Source organism: Ruditapes philippinarum, unplaced genomic scaffold (assembly GCF_026571515.1).
Source record: "Ruditapes philippinarum isolate M1 unplaced genomic scaffold, ASM2657151v2 ctg2338_1_1_1_1, whole genome shotgun sequence".
NCBI lineage: Eukaryota > Metazoa > Mollusca > Bivalvia > Venerida > Veneridae > Ruditapes > Ruditapes philippinarum.
The window spans coordinates 16,324-37,934 of record NW_026862802.1 but is presented as its reverse complement, the minus strand read 5'-3'; the positions used below and the strand labels follow the sequence as shown (position 1 = coordinate 37,934).

General features: G+C 31.0%; 2 protein-coding genes across 2 annotated transcripts; both read left to right on the top strand.

Moving 5' to 3' along the window:
• Positions 1-907: 907 nt before the first annotated feature.
• LOC132720265 (phospholipase B1, membrane-associated-like) lies at positions 908-10,546 on the top strand. The gene is made up of 10 exons (XM_060704356.1): positions 908-1,188; positions 2,101-2,207; positions 4,481-4,547; positions 5,168-5,226; positions 5,939-6,006; positions 6,358-6,401; positions 6,692-6,803; positions 7,240-7,399; positions 9,556-9,639; positions 10,124-10,546. Exons 1-10 carry the CDS (start codon positions 1,140-1,142, stop codon positions 10,415-10,417), a joined length of 1,044 nt encoding a protein of 347 aa, XP_060560339.1. The 5' UTR covers positions 908-1,139; the 3' UTR covers positions 10,418-10,546.
• Positions 10,547-17,153: 6,607 nt separating this feature from the next.
• LOC132720259 (toll-like receptor 4) lies at positions 17,154-21,356 on the top strand. The gene has a single exon (XM_060704348.1). It carries the CDS (start codon positions 17,197-17,199, stop codon positions 19,543-19,545), a length of 2,349 nt encoding a protein of 782 aa, XP_060560331.1. The 5' UTR covers positions 17,154-17,196; the 3' UTR covers positions 19,546-21,356.
• The last annotated feature ends 255 nt before the right edge of the window (positions 21,357-21,611 follow it).

Sequence of the window (21,611 nt, the reverse complement as noted above, 5' to 3'; positions counted from 1 at the left end):
AAATCTACAAAACAACAATTTTTCTTCAAATTTATATGACAGGCCATGTTTAAACATGAAAAAACGCGATTTAGGGTAATTTCAAGTATTTTCATCATTTTCTGTTAACCCATTACTTCATATACACGCCTTTTAACGCCTTTTTCACCCCCCCCCTTTTTGTTGTCTCAAATGATGAAAAAATGCCTTATTTAGGCCCCAAACACTTGTTTTTGTTTGAGAAATGTTGTTAAAAAAAGTGACCCTTTTTTCGGCGCGGCCCCCCAACCAAAAGATACATCAGGGGGTTGCCAGAAGGGGGATGTGCCCCCTTCTGTTTGGGGGGTTTGAAGGGGGGCGGAGTCCCCCTCATCGCCAAGAAAATTTTGGACTTGTGAGAGGCTGTAAATGACCCCAGATTGATCATAAGGTAACGTGTAACCAACGCTGAAAAGCATTTGACTCTATCTCAATCCATTGAGAAGTTGCAGCACTTTGAAATCAATTTTGATGGAAAAAATCAACGCAAAATAGTGATTTTGGCAATTTTGAGATGTCCCCTCGTTGCCATGGTAACAGAAAATTTAAGCCTGAGCATGTTGTTGCAAGGACAATGGTCCAGTCAACATTTGTGCCAAGTTTGATTAGTGTTGAAGCAGTTTTTATAGTATTATAGCAATTTGAACTTGTAACGGGAGACTTTTCAATGAAAACAGCCATTTTTCACAAAATGCTCATGAAGCAATGGGTTAAATCGTACATTACATTGGCCCCAAGTGAAACCAATATTTTCTCTCATGGTTAGATATCGGTTAACTATAGTTCAAGATTATTTGCTACGATATAGTACGTAATACGGTTGACGCGTTTTTTTATTGGCATACAAGGGCAGGTAGTCCACGTGAGGAAGTCATATGACAATATGATACATGTAGGTTGATGTTTTGTAACTGAAACTGCGCTATTGTTGACAATGGGTACAAGTTAAACGTTGATTACGAGGGAGATGTAATGATATATAATGTTATCACGGGACAATATGATATGATAGAAGGTGTTAATTTTAGATAGCGATACAATATATAAGTTATATAATTGTAATAAAATCGTGGATGGATAAACATTATACTGCACAAATCTGGACATTTAACATTTGAAAAATGATCTGGATCTATTGCTTTCTAGGGCTTATAACCCTCGGCTGTGTGGGTAAGAGATTCAAACCATTTTACATTTATAAATCATTTCTATTATAGTATACGTATAAAATTATACATCTTAATGTGTATTTTTACTATGATTTAAGAAAGGAAACATGTCGTAAGAAAAAAAATCGTCTGCTAAATATTGACCTGATACTATTTAATTTAGTCTTATATTGGATAAATACATGTACGTAAATGGAGGCCGCGTTAACCGAATTTTAAAGTCAGTGTTACAATCGAGTGCGACTGCCAAAAATAGATTTTATTTGTTTGTATTATAAGCGAATAAATTAGAAGTCTTATATCTGATAAAGCTAATAAAACGCCTAAAGTTGGAACACGGTTTTCACAATACATGTATAATTATGCAGTTCAACATTATTTGCGAAAATATATTTTGTGAAGCCACTGACACAATGATAAATAAATACAATATTGTACGTCTTCATTATTACCCCCTTTAACGTGCAATATATACAATATATACAATATACAACTCTTTTTAGTGTCACACATAATCAATTATTGAAAGGTAAAGAAATATTCCAGTTCGAAAACGTGATAACATAAATGAATAGAAGAATTAATTTAAGATGTATTTATATCTATTTTAATATTTTATCAAAGAGATCTTTAAAAGAATTGTCCGTAATTCTTCATTTCTCCCAAATGTTGAAAAATATTTTGTCGCCATATATATAAAATGTAGTTTCAAATAATACGGAAAAATAAGGGGGAAAAGTGATGCATTTCCCGATTTACATTGTAATTAATTATTAGCAAAAATATTATAGAAATTTAAGAGAAATACAGCCTAGTTTCATATCCGTTAAATGGATCTTCAGATATAAATATATATTGTTTATGTATTTCATATGTATTGCTAACATTTTGTTTGAACTATTATATCTAACAGGTGCTGATTATGCCAAGTATGAGGAGTTTGTCCGCCAGCAATCAAAGAATGCAACATTCGTCCGTATGTTCGAGAAACACTTGAGTCAGTTTCAGGACCATGATAAGGTATACTTTATTCTCCATAGTTTCTCTTTTTAATTTTTCATAAATTTTATAACAACAAAAATTAAGACATAAAAATAAATAGAGGATATTCAAGTTTTTTCTATAAATACATGATTTATTTTCATCGAGTGGTATGAAAATAAATATTTCATGAGTGGCGGTAGCCACGAGTGAAATATGGTAATTTTCATACCACAAGATGAAAATAAATCATGTATTTATAGAAAAAACTTGAATTTTCGGTTTATTATATACATTTTTCTCTTTCTGGACATTAAAATTTGAAAGACTTTCCCATAAATATTGAGTACTGGCAGAATTTAAAAGAAAGTAGTCCGGCAAGACACCAGTGAAAATACGGAAAATATGTTTCACTGCAGTAAAAAATAAATTTTTACAGTGAAAATACGGAAAATGAAAATACGCATTTTATTTCATCAATATTTCTCAATATTTCATTTATAAGTATATAATAATCAGTTTTATTTAATTTTACCCATGAAATATGGTGCTATATCAGTCAAATATATTTCATATTTTTTAAAAATAAATATGAAATATAAATATGAAAGTGGGCGGAGTCAAAACTCATATTTATTTTAAAGGACTTCTTTCGCCGTTTTGTTTGAAAAATCTGATAAATACAAAACAATTTTTTCTTGAATATTGTTTTGAAAACTATCTAGCATGATAGAAAATGGTTTAACTAAGAAAATTAATCCGAACGCCAATATCTTTAATTCAGTAATTAACGCTGTACAGTCGTTTAAAGAGTTGTTTACATGACGTCACAATGTTGCGCCAAACAGCGCATGCTTACGCATAAATTACTGCGCGCTGTTCAATTGCAGTTGGCAGCAAGCTAGGGGATTCGTTACCAAAAAATTTTCTTTGATAATGAAATTAAATATAAAAAGGTTTTTTTTTTCGTTTTTTTTTGTGAAATATGATATATATTTTCACTCAACATGATAAAATGCCACATATTTTCACTCGCCGTACCGGCTCGTGAAAATATGTGGCATTTTATCATGTTTCGTGAAAATATATTCCATATTTCACGAAACGAAAAAATATCCTCTTATTATTTAATTTTACCCATGAAATATGGTGCTATATCAGTCAAATATATTTCATATTTTTTAAAAATAAATATGAAATATAAATATGAAAGTGGGCGGAGTCAAAACTCATATTTATTTTAAGGGACTTCTTTCGCCGTTTTGTTTGAAAAATCTGATTAATACAAAACAACTTTTTCTTGAATATTGTTTTGAAAACTATCTAGCATGATAGAAAATGGTCTAACTAAGAAAATTAATCCGAACACCAATATCTTTAATTCAGTAATTAACGCTCTACAGACATTTAAATGGTTGTTTACATGACGTCACAATGTAGCGCCAAACAGCGCGTGCTTACGCATAAATTACTGCGCGCTGTACAATTGCAGTTGGTAGCAAGCAAAGGGATTCGTTACCATTTTCTTTGATAATGAAATTAAATAAAAAGGTTATTTTTTCGTTTTTCGTGAAATATGGTTTATATTTTCACTCAACATGATAAAATGCCACATATTTTCACTCGCCGTACCGGCTCGTGAAAATATGTGGCATTTTATCATGTTTCGTGAAAATATATTCCATATTTCACGCAAACGAAAAAATATCCTCTTATTATATATTAATATATTGTGTTAAAATATTGTATTGTCACCAATCATCTCTGACCAAAGAATCACGTAAGTAAGTATGGGGTGATGCGATTTTGATACAGGGGATTACCTCAATCTGGATGTTAACGAATAGCAAACTTATAACAGTTTGACTGTTTACTCTTTAACAACAGTGACACGTAACCGGAACTTAATATTAACAAAAAGAAAATCTTGATATGATTAACATATTTGTAAAGAATTCATAATCTGTTCTTCTGTCGTCTGCATCTGTACGTTTTATCAGAAACAATCTTAACGAGTTATCGGAATGCAACAATAGGGGTCATATATGAACAATCTGTAAACTTCCTGTTTCGTTTATAATTACGATGCTCTTGTCGTCAGATGTCGCCATAATGAGGATAAAGTCACGCTCAAGTGGAAAAAAAACTCTCAAGAGATTCGTTTCAAAAATAATTCAAATTATCCTTACATTTTTTTCAATATTGATCGTCAGATTTCATCAAAATAAACAAACCACAAAACAAAGAAAGGCATTGAGAAAAATTATTAAGTCTATCATATACCTACGATACATTTTAAAATTTCTCTCCAGAATCTGCGAATCAGTGAAACATTTCCTTGCAAAGCGTTCCCACAACCACAGACTAAGACGACCTCAGGTGAGAGTTTTGGTTTTGTCATGACACGGCTCATATATCCCTGTTGTAAACGCGTTGATTAGAGAGCCTTTTAGAGAGCGAAGTGTTTCTTACAAGTTTGCAAGCCCCACTTAGTGCTTTAAATAATGTACCAACGGGTAAATTTTCCGTCCGTACATTACTTATGGTACAAATGGTGCGTTGGAAACTATTATGAAACATTCAGTTCTCTAAAAGGCACTTAATTAAAATCAGAGCGTTTACAACAGGGATCAACCAAAGCGGTAATTAATTCATAAGAAATTATCTTACGTGTACCTTATTTAGTTACTTTCATGAAGAAGTTTTGGCTCGTTTACTTTAAATTGTTAACTTTGTTTACATTTTAATGTCTCAACTTTCTTATATATCAGTTTTGATTTTTCTGTAATAATCAAGAAAGTTTATAAATATATTAAGATATATGTTGACAGTGTTTTATTATCTACCGCACACACATCAAACGGTCGTTATAATAGCAATAGTTTATAAGCCGTCAGATTTATAGAGCTATTTTTAAAATATTTATATGGCATTGCCATGGTATAATTTAAACAAAAAATATCTCACCCAATTAAATTAGGAATTCTTATTGTTTTCAGTACACAAATTGAGACCAATGGACGTCAGTGTTATAGGTGCTCTAGGTGACTCTATCACGGTGTGTATATAAATTATGATTATACTTTGAATTTATATAAAATTAATAATTATTTTCTCACCTAGCCATTTAAAATGAGACTGCAGCTCTATTGTAAAGCAATATTTGCGCAACGATTACTTCTAGTATAGTGTATCATGTCACAAGTAAACTGCATCATGTCACAAGTGAACTGCTTTATGTCATAAGTGAACTACATCATGTCACAAGTGAATTGCATCATGTCATAAGTGAACGCCGATAAGATCATAATTTACATGGACATTTAAAATATTTACAACACAAACACTCCGGCAGTGTATAATTGAGATTCGATTTTTGACATGCTTACTTTATGATGAAATTGTTTGGTTTGTAACAACTTTAACTTTGCAGTATTTTCCTATAATTCCTTAGATAAGTAAAGAACACATACACAATGCAACGAATAAGAAATAAGATTTATCTTGAAAATCACTTTATAAAAAGAAAACATAAACAATGCTATATAAATCACTCGTAGATTACCAATGTCATTGAAATACGATGCTATTATATAATATAGATTACCAATATCATTAAAATAAGATGTTATTATATAATATAGATAACCAATATCATTAAAATAAGATGTTATTATATAATATAGATAACCAATATCATTAAAATAAGATGTTATTATATAATATAGATAACCAATATCATTAAAATATGATGTTATTATATAATATAGGCTGGAACAGGCATCACCGCAGGAACGGTGCTTGGACTTCTGCAGGAAGACAGAGGTTTATCATGGAGGTATGTTACCTGTCCCACTAGTACAGTCCATTCTAGAGTCATTCAAACAGATGTAGTGCCACTTGACTGCAAGAATAAAACGCAGAACAAATAGAGCACAAAAATATATGTTTTTTATACATTTTGTTTTGATTGGCAAACAATATAAAAAAAATGTTGAGTACATGTATATCTGCATTAAATATTTTTAACACTAAAGTTCACATAGATGTACAATGTATATAGCTCTACTGATGTGGTAAATATTTCAACTCATTTGAAAATAATTTGGAAGACGGACGGACTGAAAATCTTTTGCATTAATTAGAAATAAATACAGACGTCCAAATAATGAAATATTTTATTTTCTAGTGTCGGTGGTGATAAAACAGTGAATGAAGAGGAAACTATTCCAAGTAAGACATATATTTGATACGGATATTATATTTGGTTGGCTATCTATTATAATTTGTTATTGTCAAAAACTAAGGTAACCTTCTTAAAATATATTTTTTTATCACTTGAAGCTATTTTGAACAGGACTCAAAATAACAGGGTATTGTGATGACTTTAAGTCTTCGTTTTCAAGTCTTCGTTTAGTTGAGTTTAAGGATAAACGACCAAGTTGGTATTTTGCACATGAACGTATGTCTTTTTTATTACAAAAGTCTTTGAGCTAACTATTCGAAGTCTGTTTTCTCTTCAGATATTCTAAAAGTATACAGTCCAAACATCAAAGGTTATTCTACTGGTTCCGGTCCTGTATGGTGGGAACCAAGCTCCCATCTTAATGTTGCTGACCCAGGAGATAAATCCGAGTAAGTTTTTACTTTAGTAAAAGATTTACCGTAAAATACGTATTTCATTAACCCACCATATATAGCAAAATATATCATTCTGAAGACAAAATTGTCTTTTGTATATATTTAATATATCATCATCATCATCATCATCATCATCATCATCATCATCATCATCATCATCATCACCACCACCATATTAAAGTAAAATATTATATATATGTCTTTCAATATTTTCAAAATATATTTACGGTTCTTTTAAAGCCCAACATTTGAAACAGGGGTCGAAAAGTCATCTTACAAGGGGTCTAAGAGTCAAGGGGTCTAGATGTCATCTTAATATCTAAAGGGGTCGAGAAGTCAAGGGGTCTTAATTAGTGTCTTACTTGCACCATAATATTGTTGAATGTTGTATTTGGATTACTTACAAAATGTCAGTATTTTATATTTTTAGTGCTATGCCAGGTCAAGCAAAGACAATAGTGGAACGTATGAAAGCAGACAAGAATATTAACTATGACGAAGACTGGAAAGTTATCACATTGTTTGTTGGAGGAAATGACTTATGTGATTTCTGCGGTTCTGGAAAGGTAAAAGTTAATCAGTGTTTCCGCGTTTCCGAAAAATAATTAAAGGTCACATATGAATAACTAATTTTAAATGACATATATGATTAAAGAGGAAACAAATATCACTTCCCGGGAGAGATAATTTAAACCTATGATGCCGACCCTCAATTCATTTTATTAGCATTGTTTCTATTATGATATTCTCTTTATTCATGCAATGTTTAAGAAAATTCTCAGCTCTATAGTAAATGTTTGTTCTTTCATACTTGTTAGCCTGTAATTCCAGAATCAGAATGGAGTGTCATTTTTGCATATTTTACATGTACTATAAAACGCTATAAAAGTAATTGAATCTTCAAAAGGAGTATCTACGAAACTAATATACTTAAAACAAACAAAAATCAAATAATTTTTAAAATCCCCTAAAAAAAATTAACAATAATATCAAAAGAAAAAGGGTATACAAATTTTCAACTTTAAAAATAACCATTTTTTCGGAAAAAAACCACGAGCTGAGAATTATGTACCCCCATAAACAAAAAACCTGGTTTTTCACCAATGTCCCACGTGGTTTGTCAATTTTGTAAAATACTTGAATTTCTTTTGTCAAAGACCTCAATCAAAATCTTGTATGTGACGCTCTTCATTTGTAAGTAAATTATCAATAAAAATCATACATTTTAATTATTGTAAAATACCTGTGATCTTATACTCTTTACAGCAAGATTATTTTTGTCTGCAAAGTTTCATAGAAAAGTTAAGTATAATGAAGGTTATTAAAAGGCACATTACGCAGAAATCCATATTAACTGAATTCTTTAGAAAAGTCAAACATGTGTTTAATAATGTATTAATAATGAATTTAGGGCATGTTTCATGTTTAACAGCTAAAACAAGTAAAGCTGAATGTGCAATGCTGTTCGGTAAAGTAGCAAAATGTAAACAAAGTAGTATTTTGAACTCCATACTAAATACTAATTCACTATCATTATACTAATTTAAAACAAAGCAAAGGGAGTAAACGTAATTCATCTATGGATATTTTTAAGGAAACTGTTACACGATGCCAAAATTTTTGAGTTTTTTGAGAAATTAAAATGATAACATTTCTAAGAAATAAATGGTCCTTTCCAATTATCACACGATATTGCAGGTTTCTGTGTGCTGTGCGCGTTTCCCTAATAGCGGGGCCAAGCGAACTCGAGCGGAAACTTTATACGAACACGAAATGAAATGGTCCTGACGGGCCGATTTTAACCCGGGGAGTTTTTACTGTTGTGTGCAACCTTTTCGTGAAACACAGCCCCCCTTTTAGGTTTTTAGAGTACTGTCCCTTTTGAGATTTCTAGTTTTAATTAATTTTAACTTTTTCAAAAAAAACGTCATTTTTAATAAGTATTGAATCCCAAAAATGATTTCCATGCTTCAACAAAAGAGAAAAAATTGGTATTTTTCCCCCGAATTTTTTCATTTAAGTCTTTCGGGGACAAGGGCAGGGGGGGTCTCTAAAAATTTTATATTATAATTTGATTTTTGAAGAGCACACATATTAAAAAGAGCGTTGATGTTAAGACGTCTGTCACTCAATCAGATCACTGCCGTGTTCCCTGATATCACACCAGTGTTGGTTGACTTCAGTAAGCCAACTCGGGAGTATTTAAATCCTTACCTCGCTATTGAATATTATTAATAATTAAATATATTAATTAGCTTAAATAGACTCGTCCATATTTCAGTCTTGACATAACCGTTCCTCATTGTTAAGGGAGCATTTCAAAATAATCAGTGACCAAATAGATAACAGTGCAGACCATGATCAGACGACACAGATGTGCTGGCTGATCTTGGTCTGTACTGGTTGCAAAGGTAGAATTTATCGCAAGCATGTCTTTGAACAAGCTAAGGGTTGGATAAGGTCTAGCACATGTTTTAACGTAAGAGAAAACTCTTGTTTGAACGATAACCCAAACGGCTATACATGTACATCTTATTGTAGAAGCATATGATTGCTTTTAATATGATAATGCATATACATGTACATGTAGATTTGCGCGTCCGCCTGTCCTTCCGCCCCTTTGTCACGCTAGCCTTCTGTCTCACTGTTCATCCTTTGTGTGACTAAACAGTGGAAATGGGGATATACCTGTTTTATTGCCACTTGTGTAGTTATAATGGCATATTGACATTCAATCATATGAATAAACACAATACTTTTACAGATTGAACCAGTCGGGAAGAAACGAACAAAATGGACACCGGGAGAAAAAGTGGAGTGTCCAAGTGCCGTAAGTATTACCGACTTATCTCTTTGTTGGTTTCTTTATAGCGGGATTATTTCACCCATATTTCGCCAGTTGTCATTTAGTTTCAAGTCGGTGATATGGTGATTATTCAATTTTACTTATTTGGAAGACTATAAATTATCCACTTTTCGAGCGTTATACCAGGAGGCCGAAACATTGATTCTCCTTATGGTAGCTGGAAATGCTCATAATCGGTTTTATTATTGTTCTTGTTATTATTATTATTATTATTATTATTATTATTATTATTATTATTATTATTATTATAACAAATGCGAGTAGCAGAGCGGTATTTTGGAAAGTACAAGAAAGATAGTAACTTAACAACCACTTTGTTTATTTTAATTTCATATCTTCTCAATTAATACCATCATATATATGCAATATATAACCTATAAATATACATGTTTACAACGTTATTGTAAGTATGTAAGTGTAACAATAATTGTTCAATTTTATCTTATAGGAATCACCATACTTTTTTACCTACAAGAATAGTGATAATACAGACACTTTTGGGGATTCTGTTGGGAAATTGGTGAGCGAAGTTGACAATTCGAACGCTGGCTCTGGCAGTTCATCAAACCAATCAGGACCAAGCTCTGTTTCTATGACAATCATCGCCACTGTAGCAGGTGTTCTGATTGTAGCATTTGTGTCTGTAATGAGTGTTGTTGCATGGAGACGTCGTCATAGCAACAAAGAAGAGCGAGATTTTCTCCTTAGAAACAGAAACAAACAGTATTACGCGCCTATCTAAGCTGGACAAATCATAAATTCTGACGTAAAATCTGTGATAGTAACTTTTTTAATTGAAATTGATATTTTTCTTACATTTTTATGTTCATGTTAGTGCAATAATGTGAATAAATTATATTTGATGGAATTATATTGGGTTCTTCTATTCTTATTAATATATTTATTTAATAATTTTATTAATATAGACCATCCGGTGTAAAACAATTTGATTGCACATTTACCAGACCTTTTTCAAATATACATTAACGAAAAAAGATTCTTGATTGATACACTGTTATTTTGAAGATTTGTTTAAGTACTGAATAACAGAAGTTTCTCAACTTATTCTTTTTAGAAACGCGAATTCAAATTGCATAAACATTTCTTTCAAATCTTATAGTCTCTATTTAGGACATAGCGAAATGAGTTTATTTACTCCAAAGATTAATATAAGATGTATTACGAATTTACGTTCATAACTGTTTATGTTCATGGTGTATTGTCTTCAAATTTGGGCACAACAGTCCTTGGCACAAAATCTTGAAGTAGATCAAACTAACATTGACCTTCATTCATAAATGACCTTGACCTTCAGGATCAAATGTCTAAATTTTGCTTGTTTGCTGATTTTTGCTGTAAGTGACTATAACTTTGCTAATTTTTAATAACTTGAACATATTAATCTTTTAAGGATAGACCTTCAAGTTAACCAGACAGAGTTTGACCTGCGCTCATAAATGAATTTGACCTTGAAAGTCAAATTATTGAAATTTTCAAAAAAAATTGCTGTTACTGGCTATAACTTTGCTTTTCTTGAATGGATTAACTTTATATTGAGAAAAAAATATTTTAGGCCAGGACCTTCATGAATATAAAACTCAAATTGACATTGACTAATGTATGACCTTGAACTTGAAGATTAAATTATTTCATTTTCACTGATTATCGCAATTATTGGTTGTGATTTAGTAACTTTATAACTAAATACAATATGTTTATTGAATTTTTCTATGGTTTTTTTATTGTTCTCCTTTTATTGATATTCGTGCAATATTGGGAAGACAGAGTGACCATCAAGAGATCTTTGATTTAAAGACCTGAAGAACGCCTGACAACATGGTATAATGTAAAAATGAATAAAAGTGATTTTACATATTATTATATAAATTTTAAATGAACTTAATCCAACATGCACTTTACGTAATCAGATAAAGTATGTCTTATAAAAACTGTAGTACTAGAATAACAGACATTATAAAATGTTTTCCTGTGAAAATACACCTCAATCTAAGACATATCTATTTTAAGATGTGTGCGGGCAGTGCCTTTATCATAAATCTCATGTCACACCCGTCAGCAAAATATACTGATAATCTAAAGATGGTAGGAACTGATTACTGTATTTATAATAATAATTGTTGCATTAATTGATTCAAAACAATCTGAAAGCATTACCGTTACATTATTTAATTATTTTACATGTGTAAGGAGCGGGATGATAATTTTAAATTATACATCTACGTGAAAACAACATATCTTATATAGGACTATTAAATAATGAATTGATGTCTCCATGCGCATGTGCAACTGGAACGAGAAAATGCGAAAATATAACAATGTGAAAATGTAACAATGCGAAAAAGCGAAAATGCAACAATGCGAAAATGTAACAATGCGAAAAAGCGAAATTGTAACAATAACAAAAGGCGAAAATGCGAAAAGACGAAAAGTTATACTTTGTCGTCTTTTTGTGGTTTCGCATTTTTGTATTTTGAATGCGAAAAAGCGAAAATACGACAGATGGAATGCGAATATACGACATATTTTATGTGTCGTATTTTCGCCCTTCTTTTGTATTATTTTCGCTTTGATGCCTCAAAATTGCGAAAAAGCAAAAACACGAAGAGACGACAAAGTCCAACTTTGTCGCTCCTTCGTGTTTTCGCATTTTCGCATTTTGAGGCGAAGAAGCGAAAATACGACATGGCGTAAATCAGCCACCATATAAACCAGGATGATGTTTGCCCATGGATGCCCACAATAGCTTACTATGAGAACTTTGTTTTTAGATGATCTAAGGCAAACAAAGAATATTATTAAGTTCAATACTGAGATAATTCTGCAAAAATCGGTGCAGATGTTAAGAACGTTTATCACATGACGTATTTGAAATCGATTGTATTGTTCAGCTAATGAAACTAAAAAGGGTAGGCAACTACAACATTTTAATGCAAAGAGACTTGTGTGAGTTATCTGCTGCACATTTTATTCTTTAAAAAGATGATGGTTAAGTGGGAATTAAGTCGCCTGAATTTCATGTTAATAGCTCTATGCATGTTTTTCTCAAAAAGTCAATAATATACTTAGTTCGAAATGTAAAAATGTCAAAAGGTGTGTGTGTTTGCGTTTGTTTACCCTCACCACCAGAAAGAGACCATATGGGCGAGCATATGTCAAAAGGCTTTCATTTTTCATATTTATTTCCAATTTCATGTTAATGAATCACACACGGGGCAATTTCAGAACTTATCGGTAATGCTCTGTTGATAAACATTAGATAGTGTGATTGATATAAATGATTGTACCGAGGACCTATCTAATATTATAAGTGATATTTCATTTAAAAGTTTTGGTAAGAAAAAATCTTTTAAAAAGAGGCCTCAAAGAAAGAAATGTCTATGGTTCTACGTTGAATGCAGACAAGCCAAGTCTAATTTTTATAACTGTAACAGAGCCTTTTCTGTAAATAAATGTGAAAGAACTAAATTATTGTTCCTTCAAAGCAGAAATGATTATATTAAAGTAAAAAATCAAGCAAAAAATAAATTTTATAAAAAGAAAGGCAAAAATTGTCCGAAATGAGCCGTAAAAAGCCTAGAAAATTTTGGAAATATATAAATGTAAGTTTGAATATTCTATGTTGTTGTAATAATGTAAGTTTGAATATTCTATGTTGTAGTAATAATAATATATAAACAAATTTAAAAGTAGTAATCTTAATGTTTCTGATAATATAAAGGCAGAAGATTTTTTAAATCATTTTTATAATATGTCGAGTAACGCCGAGTCGCGTCGCCTCTTTTAGATTGTGGCGTAGTATACCAGTAATTATAGAAAAACTTGATCGGGTTATAACGACAGAAGAAATTTTAAAGGCTGTTATTTCAAGGAATAGAAATAAAAGCCCTGATATATATGATATTGTAGCAGATTTTTTCACTGATGCTAAGGCAGTTATTAGTCTCTATTTATGTAAGCTATTTAATAGAATATAAGATAAAGGTATATATCCGGAAATGTGGACAAAAGGTGCCAAAGTACCGGTTTTTAAAAAAAGGTTATAAACTTGATCCTGCAAATTATAGGGGTATAACATTTGTTAATATTATAGGTAAGATCTTTTGATTAGTTTTAAGAAACAGAATAAACTGCTGGTGCTAATCTCAAAATGTGTTTAATGATAGTCAATTTGATTTTCGACAGGGAAGGTCAACCATTGATGCAATTTTTATACTTCATTCTTTTATCAAAAAAGTTTTGAACAAAAATGAAATATTATATTGTATATTTATAGATTACGAAAAAGCATTTGATACAGTCAATAGAGACTTACTTTGGATGAAATTGGAAAAAAAAGTTGACAAATTACATATTAAGTTTTGTGAAAGCATTTTAGGTGTCAAAACTATCATAAAACAAACTCTTCTAGACCAAAACATTCAAAATTGGCATGCATCTTTAAATAACTCTAGCAAAGGTAGGAACTATTCACTTATTAAAAACAATATAAATTTGGACAACCACCTTCTTAAACTTAATAAACAAGACTCATTACCTCAATAAAATTTAGGACAGGCAACCATCATTTTCCTATAGAAACTGGAAGATGGAATGGAATAGATTTGCCAGACAGAAAGTGCTTGCACTGTGACTTAAAGGACATAGGCGATGAATATCATTATTTGCTAAAATGCCCGTTCTTTGAGCAAAACCGAAAAAACTTAATCAAACTGTATTACTATAGGAGACCAAACATGCTAAAATTCGAAATTCAAAGAATTACTGACAAATACATCCATAAATATCCTGCAAAGAACATGTAAATTTATAAGAATACTTTTAAATGAAATGAAATTAAGTTAATTAAAATTACATCTAAAAATGATAAATATATAAACAAACAAATAAATAGATATACAAAAGGTAAAAATAAATTAATAAATGAATAAATAAGTAAATCAATAAATCAATAAATAATAACTTAGATACTGAGTACATTCCTAGTACTGTAAGGCACAGAATAAATAAATAAATGGTAAAATAAGTAGATATAACAATTTTCTTAAAGAATCTTTCAAATTTGTGCTTTATCCATGTTTCAACATTTATTAAATACTTAAACATGATAGTAGAGTCCAATGTTTAGTACAAATATTATGTGTGTACAGTTCTGTAATCTGTATTCATCTGATCATTATAATTTTTATACATGTATAGGCCTAGATCTATATCAGTATATACGTACAGTATGCACAGGTCTAATTTCTTATTTGTTTTCACAACTAACTTTACTGTAAATGAAATAAACAATCATGAGTTATATAATAGTTAACTAAAAAGAACATATATGCATATATATATAGTTCATTTTATTGGCGTCCGCGCCGAAGTGCGGCACCCCTTATGGAATGAAATCAGATTTTGTGAAAGGGCGACAGCAACTTCTCGAGCTTTTTAGTCGGTCATAATGAAAGCCGATCATTCCGATCGGTATGAGGGTGCTTGTTTATTATTACAATGTAATTAAAAATGAAATGTCGCGATATGTACAATGAATAGCGGACTGGAGAATTTCGCAATGCAAACATTTTCAAATGAAATAACCTTTTCCGTCTCTTCGGTTTTTTTAGTTATCATTTTGCAGTACATAGAATGATGAGTTGATGATCTAAACATTCCGAAAATCTATTTATAGAGGGATGTACTCCTATCGGTAATTCCCGGTCTCTCCCGGGATTTACTAGTGACAGGGGAATAGTATCACACGTTTATTGTCAGTTCTCTCCCGGTTTTGGAGTAGATGTTTGATATCGTTACAGAACAGAACAAATATTTTACAGATAAATAAATATAAGCTATGCCAAATAGCATCAGCAAACTTTATGCGCCGCCGAGGGAGGTACGGGTTTTAGCCGTTCGTAAAAACGGCTGAACGGATAATAGCCCTACATAAAATCGTCTTGAACCAGTTAGCAATTACTAAGAAGCGTAGAAAGAGGAAGCAAAAATTTTATGAGAAAGTGATTTAATAAAATAATTTTATATAGTTATTTTTACGGACATTTGTGGATATCATAAGACACACAAAACTTAATCTGGAAAGTACCAGGTTGGATATATTTGTTTCTTTGGTGTTATAACCACCAATTGTTTTCTTTATATCGCCGACTGTTTCAGTGCATTTTTCTTACGAAACCCTCACATTTCTTACTATTATAGTAGAATTCGATTAATTATTATTCCTACATGTGTATTGTCTATATTGTATTAATTTGCATAATATTGATGTATGTACTATTCTTTGCACATGTTTAAGTATTGTTGGTTAAAACAATAAACAGAGGCCATACCTTATAGTATGGTATGGCCATTAAACACAATTTAACAGTTTGTTATTCCTCGCGTGGCTGTTCATAAATATAGATACCTTAAGAGGGGGTCTTCGCAGTGTGGTGTTGATCATATGGCGTTACACATATGGATTATAAATGATTGTATACATGTATATCCGTTACTATTAATAATTACGATCATAAAGAAATAACAAGTAATATTCTAATCTCTAGCATGCCAATCAAAGTTCATAATGAACAGTGTCTTTCGTCCGTTCATTCTGGTAAAAACCAATTAACCATTGAAAAGTTTATAAGAATACCTTGTCATCATATGTCAGTTCATCTTCACTTTCTGCATTTCTTGCTTAGACGCCCTTTGATGCCTTGCATCAATGCTTTTCTTGTACCAAAATTGAAATGAATCATGAAGCAGCGCAAGGCACCGGAAAACCTCCTCATTGTTACTGTTGATGTGTGGTGTTTTGTGACTGTTATGCAAGGTGGAGTATGTTCTTTAAGCCCTCGCAATATAATTCATCACACCCGAACTCCAAACAGTGATTTTATATACAAATGTAGTTTTAAAATCATTGTTTGGGATATATTATTTCTTTAAAAACACAGAAACAAAAGACGTAATTGTGCGAATCAAAAGGTTATATAAAGCAAAACAAAAGATGAAATAAGCACAACAAAAACATCCGGGGAAACGTGATGTATTACTTGACAATTAAATCTAAAATAAGCTGGAGGATATGTTAGCTGTCAGCTTTTTGGTTTTGTTCACTGCTATTTGAATTATCCATTACAACAACTGGTATATATAATAAGAATATATATTATAAGAATAGAATAGAATTTTATATCCAATCATGGGCCTTTACAGGCATTACATATTAATGACATTGTACAAGATGAACAGAACTAAAAACATAACATAGCTAAAGCTTAATTATGATTAGCAAACACACTTAACCAATAAGAAAGTAGAACATATTAAATGACAATACAAATTGATAAAAAAGTCAAATACATCCGCTATATACTTTCAAACAATAGTTAAAATGGATTTTCACGCATCACTGCCTATACATTCAAAACAGATTGTGTTTGAAAATAGATAATATGACGTTAATACGTATACAAAATTCTCATTTGTACATTACAAGTCGATGTGTATAATTGAATGTCGTACTTCCTTGTTGATTTCTTTGTTCTCAGTTTTAATGTGAAATATTCTAGATGGCATGTATATTTATTACTCTTCTTCCTCTTTAAGAAGGCCCCCGACTGTAATAGTTTAAATATTGTGGGAAAAAATATGGATTTTATATATTTCTTCGCAATAATATTTATTTTCTGGTCGACTGTAAGTGCTTTAAACTATCAATGTAATGAAGTGGATGCAAGCACACTACAATGTAATTATATTCCAAAGGATATTCCAAATGGATTCACACGTGTTAGAATCATAGATTTTCTGAAGGAAAACAAAACATTTGAATTCAATAGTTCATACTTTATGTCTAAAAACTGGGAAGATGTAACTGAACTTCAGTTACAGGATCATGGACACATTGCAGAAATCATTTTCATGGAGAAGTGTTTCATCGGATTGAAATCACTTCGAGAGTTACATATGAATCTTCCGACACAGATTCAACTAGATTCAGATGTTTTTGTAGGACTTGACAATCTAAAATTCTTAGACTTGAGTGAATGCGTTTATTTAAATCTGACAGAACTTGTAAAAAGTTTTACAGGGTCAAATAAACTTCCAAGCTTGGAAACTTTGAAAGCATCAAATTTAAATATCTACAATAGAGGAATCAGTTTTGACACACAATTTGCCGAGGCACTTGGTGATAAACAAATAACATCTCTAGATTTCAGTTATACAAAAATCACAGAAATAAACATAACCGCTGTTTTACAATACATACAGACATTGAAAAATGTGAATATATCTCATAGTACAGCATCAAACTTTATATATGGTAACAAAAATGAACTTCAAAAGTTAAAGAATATCAATATGTTTGATATGTGTCATGTACCAGTATCTTGGTTAATTCCATTCACAAGATATGTCAACATGGCATGGAACTATTCCGACTTTCCTAAACCTTGGAATTATTTTTTTTATCCTAAAATAGTGAACATGACTTCCCGTATAACTGGTACGGGATCAATTCATACTGTAAATTGCACATACATAATTAATGTACCTTTTCAATGGAAAAGTGAAGAATTGATAATAAAGAAAAATAATATTAAACATTTAGATCTTAAGATGGAATGCTCCAGACATAAAATTGTTACTATAAAACACATTAATGCAGCTGGAAACCAAATGGAATTTCTCCATCCTAGTATATTAGGATGTACCCCTAATCTTGAAAAGCTTGACTTGTCAAACAACAAGTTACATAAAATGGCAAAAGAAAACCATTTGTTGTTTCAGCAACTGTTCCAATCACTTTCTCGTCTAATTTCTATTAACTTATCATTTAATCGACTTCAAGTTATACCGGAAAATCTTTTTACTGAAAATCGTGACCTTGAACTGATAGACTTTTCTCATAATGAACTGGAGCAAGTGACATTCACATTAAAACATCTGTACAAACTGAAAGTTCTTAATCTTCAATATAACAGGATAAAAATCTTAAGCTCTCTTTCGATCAATAACCTTAACAGTATATTCAACACACTAGGAAACACAACATGGACTTTGGATCTTGGAGATAACCCTATATCATGTTCAAACTGTGAAGCAAAACAATTTATCTACTGGTTAACACATACAAACTCTGTGAGTATTTCCACAGCCAATCTCGCTTGTACTACCTTAAAGAATACAAGACGGAAAATAGATACACGCACATTAGATGATGTCAACAACATTTGTAAACGGACGATCATGATTATATCAACCACTGTATCTGTGGGATTTACTTTTATTATTGTTCTAATAGTCATAATGGTTATATACAAACGTCGTAAACGAGCTAATAAAAGAATAAAGAGAGGAGAATTAGTAAACAGGCTACAAGAAGGTCAAGGTCAGAATGAATTTGTTGCATTTCTTTCATACAGCAGTGAGGACAAAGATTTTGTTGATAACTTTTTGATTGATGACTTCAATGAAACTCTCCAACATATGACCGGTATAGACAGAAACTTGATATGCACAGGTGACCTATATCTGAGACCAGGTTTCAGGATTTTGGACGAAATATCACTGTGTATAGAAAGAGCATCGGCTTTCATTGTGGTTGTGTCAGATAGTTACAACTCAAGTCCTTATTGTCACAATGAATTAGATATAGCTTATCGACTTCAAAAACCAATCGTACTTTTCATAAAAGGAACGGTTGACGAGTCATTAATGACACCAGTGATGAAATCTCTCTTCAACAGTAACGTCAGAGTACTTTGGACTTTTAAAAACCAAGATTACACAATGATGACTTCGTGGCAGAATGTCTGTTCGTCTTTGTTGGATTTGATAATACAAAATGAAAATATTTGATACAATGAGAGTGATCATAAAGGAAGTTTATAATAATTACAATATCATTTTGACATATTGAACGCTAACATTTTATTTGAGAGATGATATGTCTAGAGAAGCGTTATATCATAAAGCAAGCCAATGAGAAATGTCATAAATGTAAGTCCATGTGTACTTACAAATAATGTAACATTGGCTGGGTCGATGGAATATTTTACAAACAATTTAAAAGTCAAGTGTTATATCTATTTAAGTAATATATCTACTAACAGTTAAAACATTTAAGCTCAGTTCATATATTTTCAACAGTGTACATGTATCAGTTAACAACCTGTCTGACTTTATGTTATCGTGTTTATAAATAATAGACTATAGTCTAATCTAACCAATCTAGCTTTAGAAACGTTATCGAGTTTGCAAAGAATGAGACAATATGTTATCTGTTCTGAATCTGCTCAAGGTTTACAAAATTCCTTAAATAGTTTAGAAAAATATTGTAACAAATGGCATCTTACTGTTAACGTAGATAAGACTAAGATTGTTGTTTTTAGTAAGGGCGGAGTTTTAAATAAAAGTTATAAGTGGATATATGGGGGTTTAAATATAGAAATTGTAAAAACGTTTAATTACCTAGGTATTGTTTTGTCTAGCGGAAGTTCGTTCATACCAGCGACCAATACACTAAAAGGCAAAGCAATACGGGCTATGAGCTCGTTATTTAATGTAACAAGAGATAAGCAAGTTCCCATTGATATTATGTTCAACCTGTTTGATGCATACGTTCTACCAATTCTAAATTATAGTTGCGAGGTATAGGGTAGCCTTCCATCGGAAAATTTGGAAATTGTACATAAGAAGTTCTGTAAATGGTTGCTTAAAACGTGAAAATGTCAACAAATACTCTTTCACTGTTTGCAGAAGTAAACCGATTTCCATTATATATTTCACGTCATGTAAGAATTGTTAAACATTTTATAAAAAATACCCAAAATAAATCAAGCAACTGTATATTAAATCATATTGTTAATTGTCAGAGATTGGAGATAGAGTCAAAGTCTAATACTGTAAATTGGTTGTCTAAAGTCAAAACACTTTTGCAAAGTGCTGGATTTAATGATGTGTGGATGTATCCAGAATCAGTTAAGCTAAATATATTAATACCAGTCCTACATGGTCGTTTAAAAGATATTTATATCACATATTGGCATTCTAGTGTACATATTTGTTCTTCTTTGTATTTGTATAAACATTAAAAAAACCGGTTTTAGCAGGTCTAAATACCTGATATTGTTGACTCTATGAAATTAAGAAATATATTAGCTAAACTTAGATTATCATCTCACAATTTATAAATAGAAACAGGTAGACACAATAATATTGATAAAAATGACCGGAAATGTACTATTTGCAACAATAATGACATCGAAGATGAACATCACTTTGTATTGATTTGTACTTTGTATGTTTCTCTTAGGAAACAGTATATATCCAACTATTTTACAAGAAACCCTAGCATGTTTAAATTTTTAGAATTGCTGAATTCAGAAAGGAAGTTAGTGTTAACAAAATTAGCTACATATTGTAACAAAGCTTTTAAATTAAGATTTGATTCATTGAATGCCGGATAATGCTATATAAGACCACCTTGTTGTATTGTTTAAAGTTATATAAGGATTGTAAATATTACATGTGTTGTATTACACTCTCACTAGCTTATTTCATTTATTGATATGCGTTTACCATTTTTCATATTCATGCATGTATATATTTGTTGTAAATGAAGATGAGCTGTATAATGCTTAATTCAAAATAAAATATATGTTCTGTTCTGTTCTATGTTATCGTGTTTATAAAATAATATGGGTTAAGCTATATCTGAGTAAAGAATTAGCATTTTTTCTATAATAATTAAAATTTTATCTCTATACAAGGACGCTAGTTGTTAGCTGTCAGCTTTTATAATGGTTCACATTTTTGTCCGATGTGCACGACCATTTGAACAATTGGTATATATTATAAGTTATAAAGATTGTTGACAGGTTATATGGCCCTATATAAACGGCTATTTGTAAATATAATCCGAG

Excerpts from the sequence above, each read along its gene's own strand:
- LOC132720259 (XM_060704348.1), top strand. The coding sequence starts at position 17,197 with ATGTCGTACTTCCTTGTTGATTTCTTTGTTCTCAGTTTTAATGTGAAA.
- LOC132720265 (XM_060704356.1), top strand. The coding sequence starts at position 1,140 with ATGATCTGGATCTATTGCTTTCTAGGGCTTATAACCCTCGGCTGTGTG. Across the intron at positions 1,189-2,100 it reads TATAACCCTCGGCTGTGTGG|GTGCTGATTATGCCAAGTAT; the intron begins GTAAGAGATTCA and ends TATATCTAACAG. Across the intron at positions 6,007-6,357 it reads GACAGAGGTTTATCATGGAG|TGTCGGTGGTGATAAAACAG; the intron begins GTATGTTACCTG and ends TTTATTTTCTAG.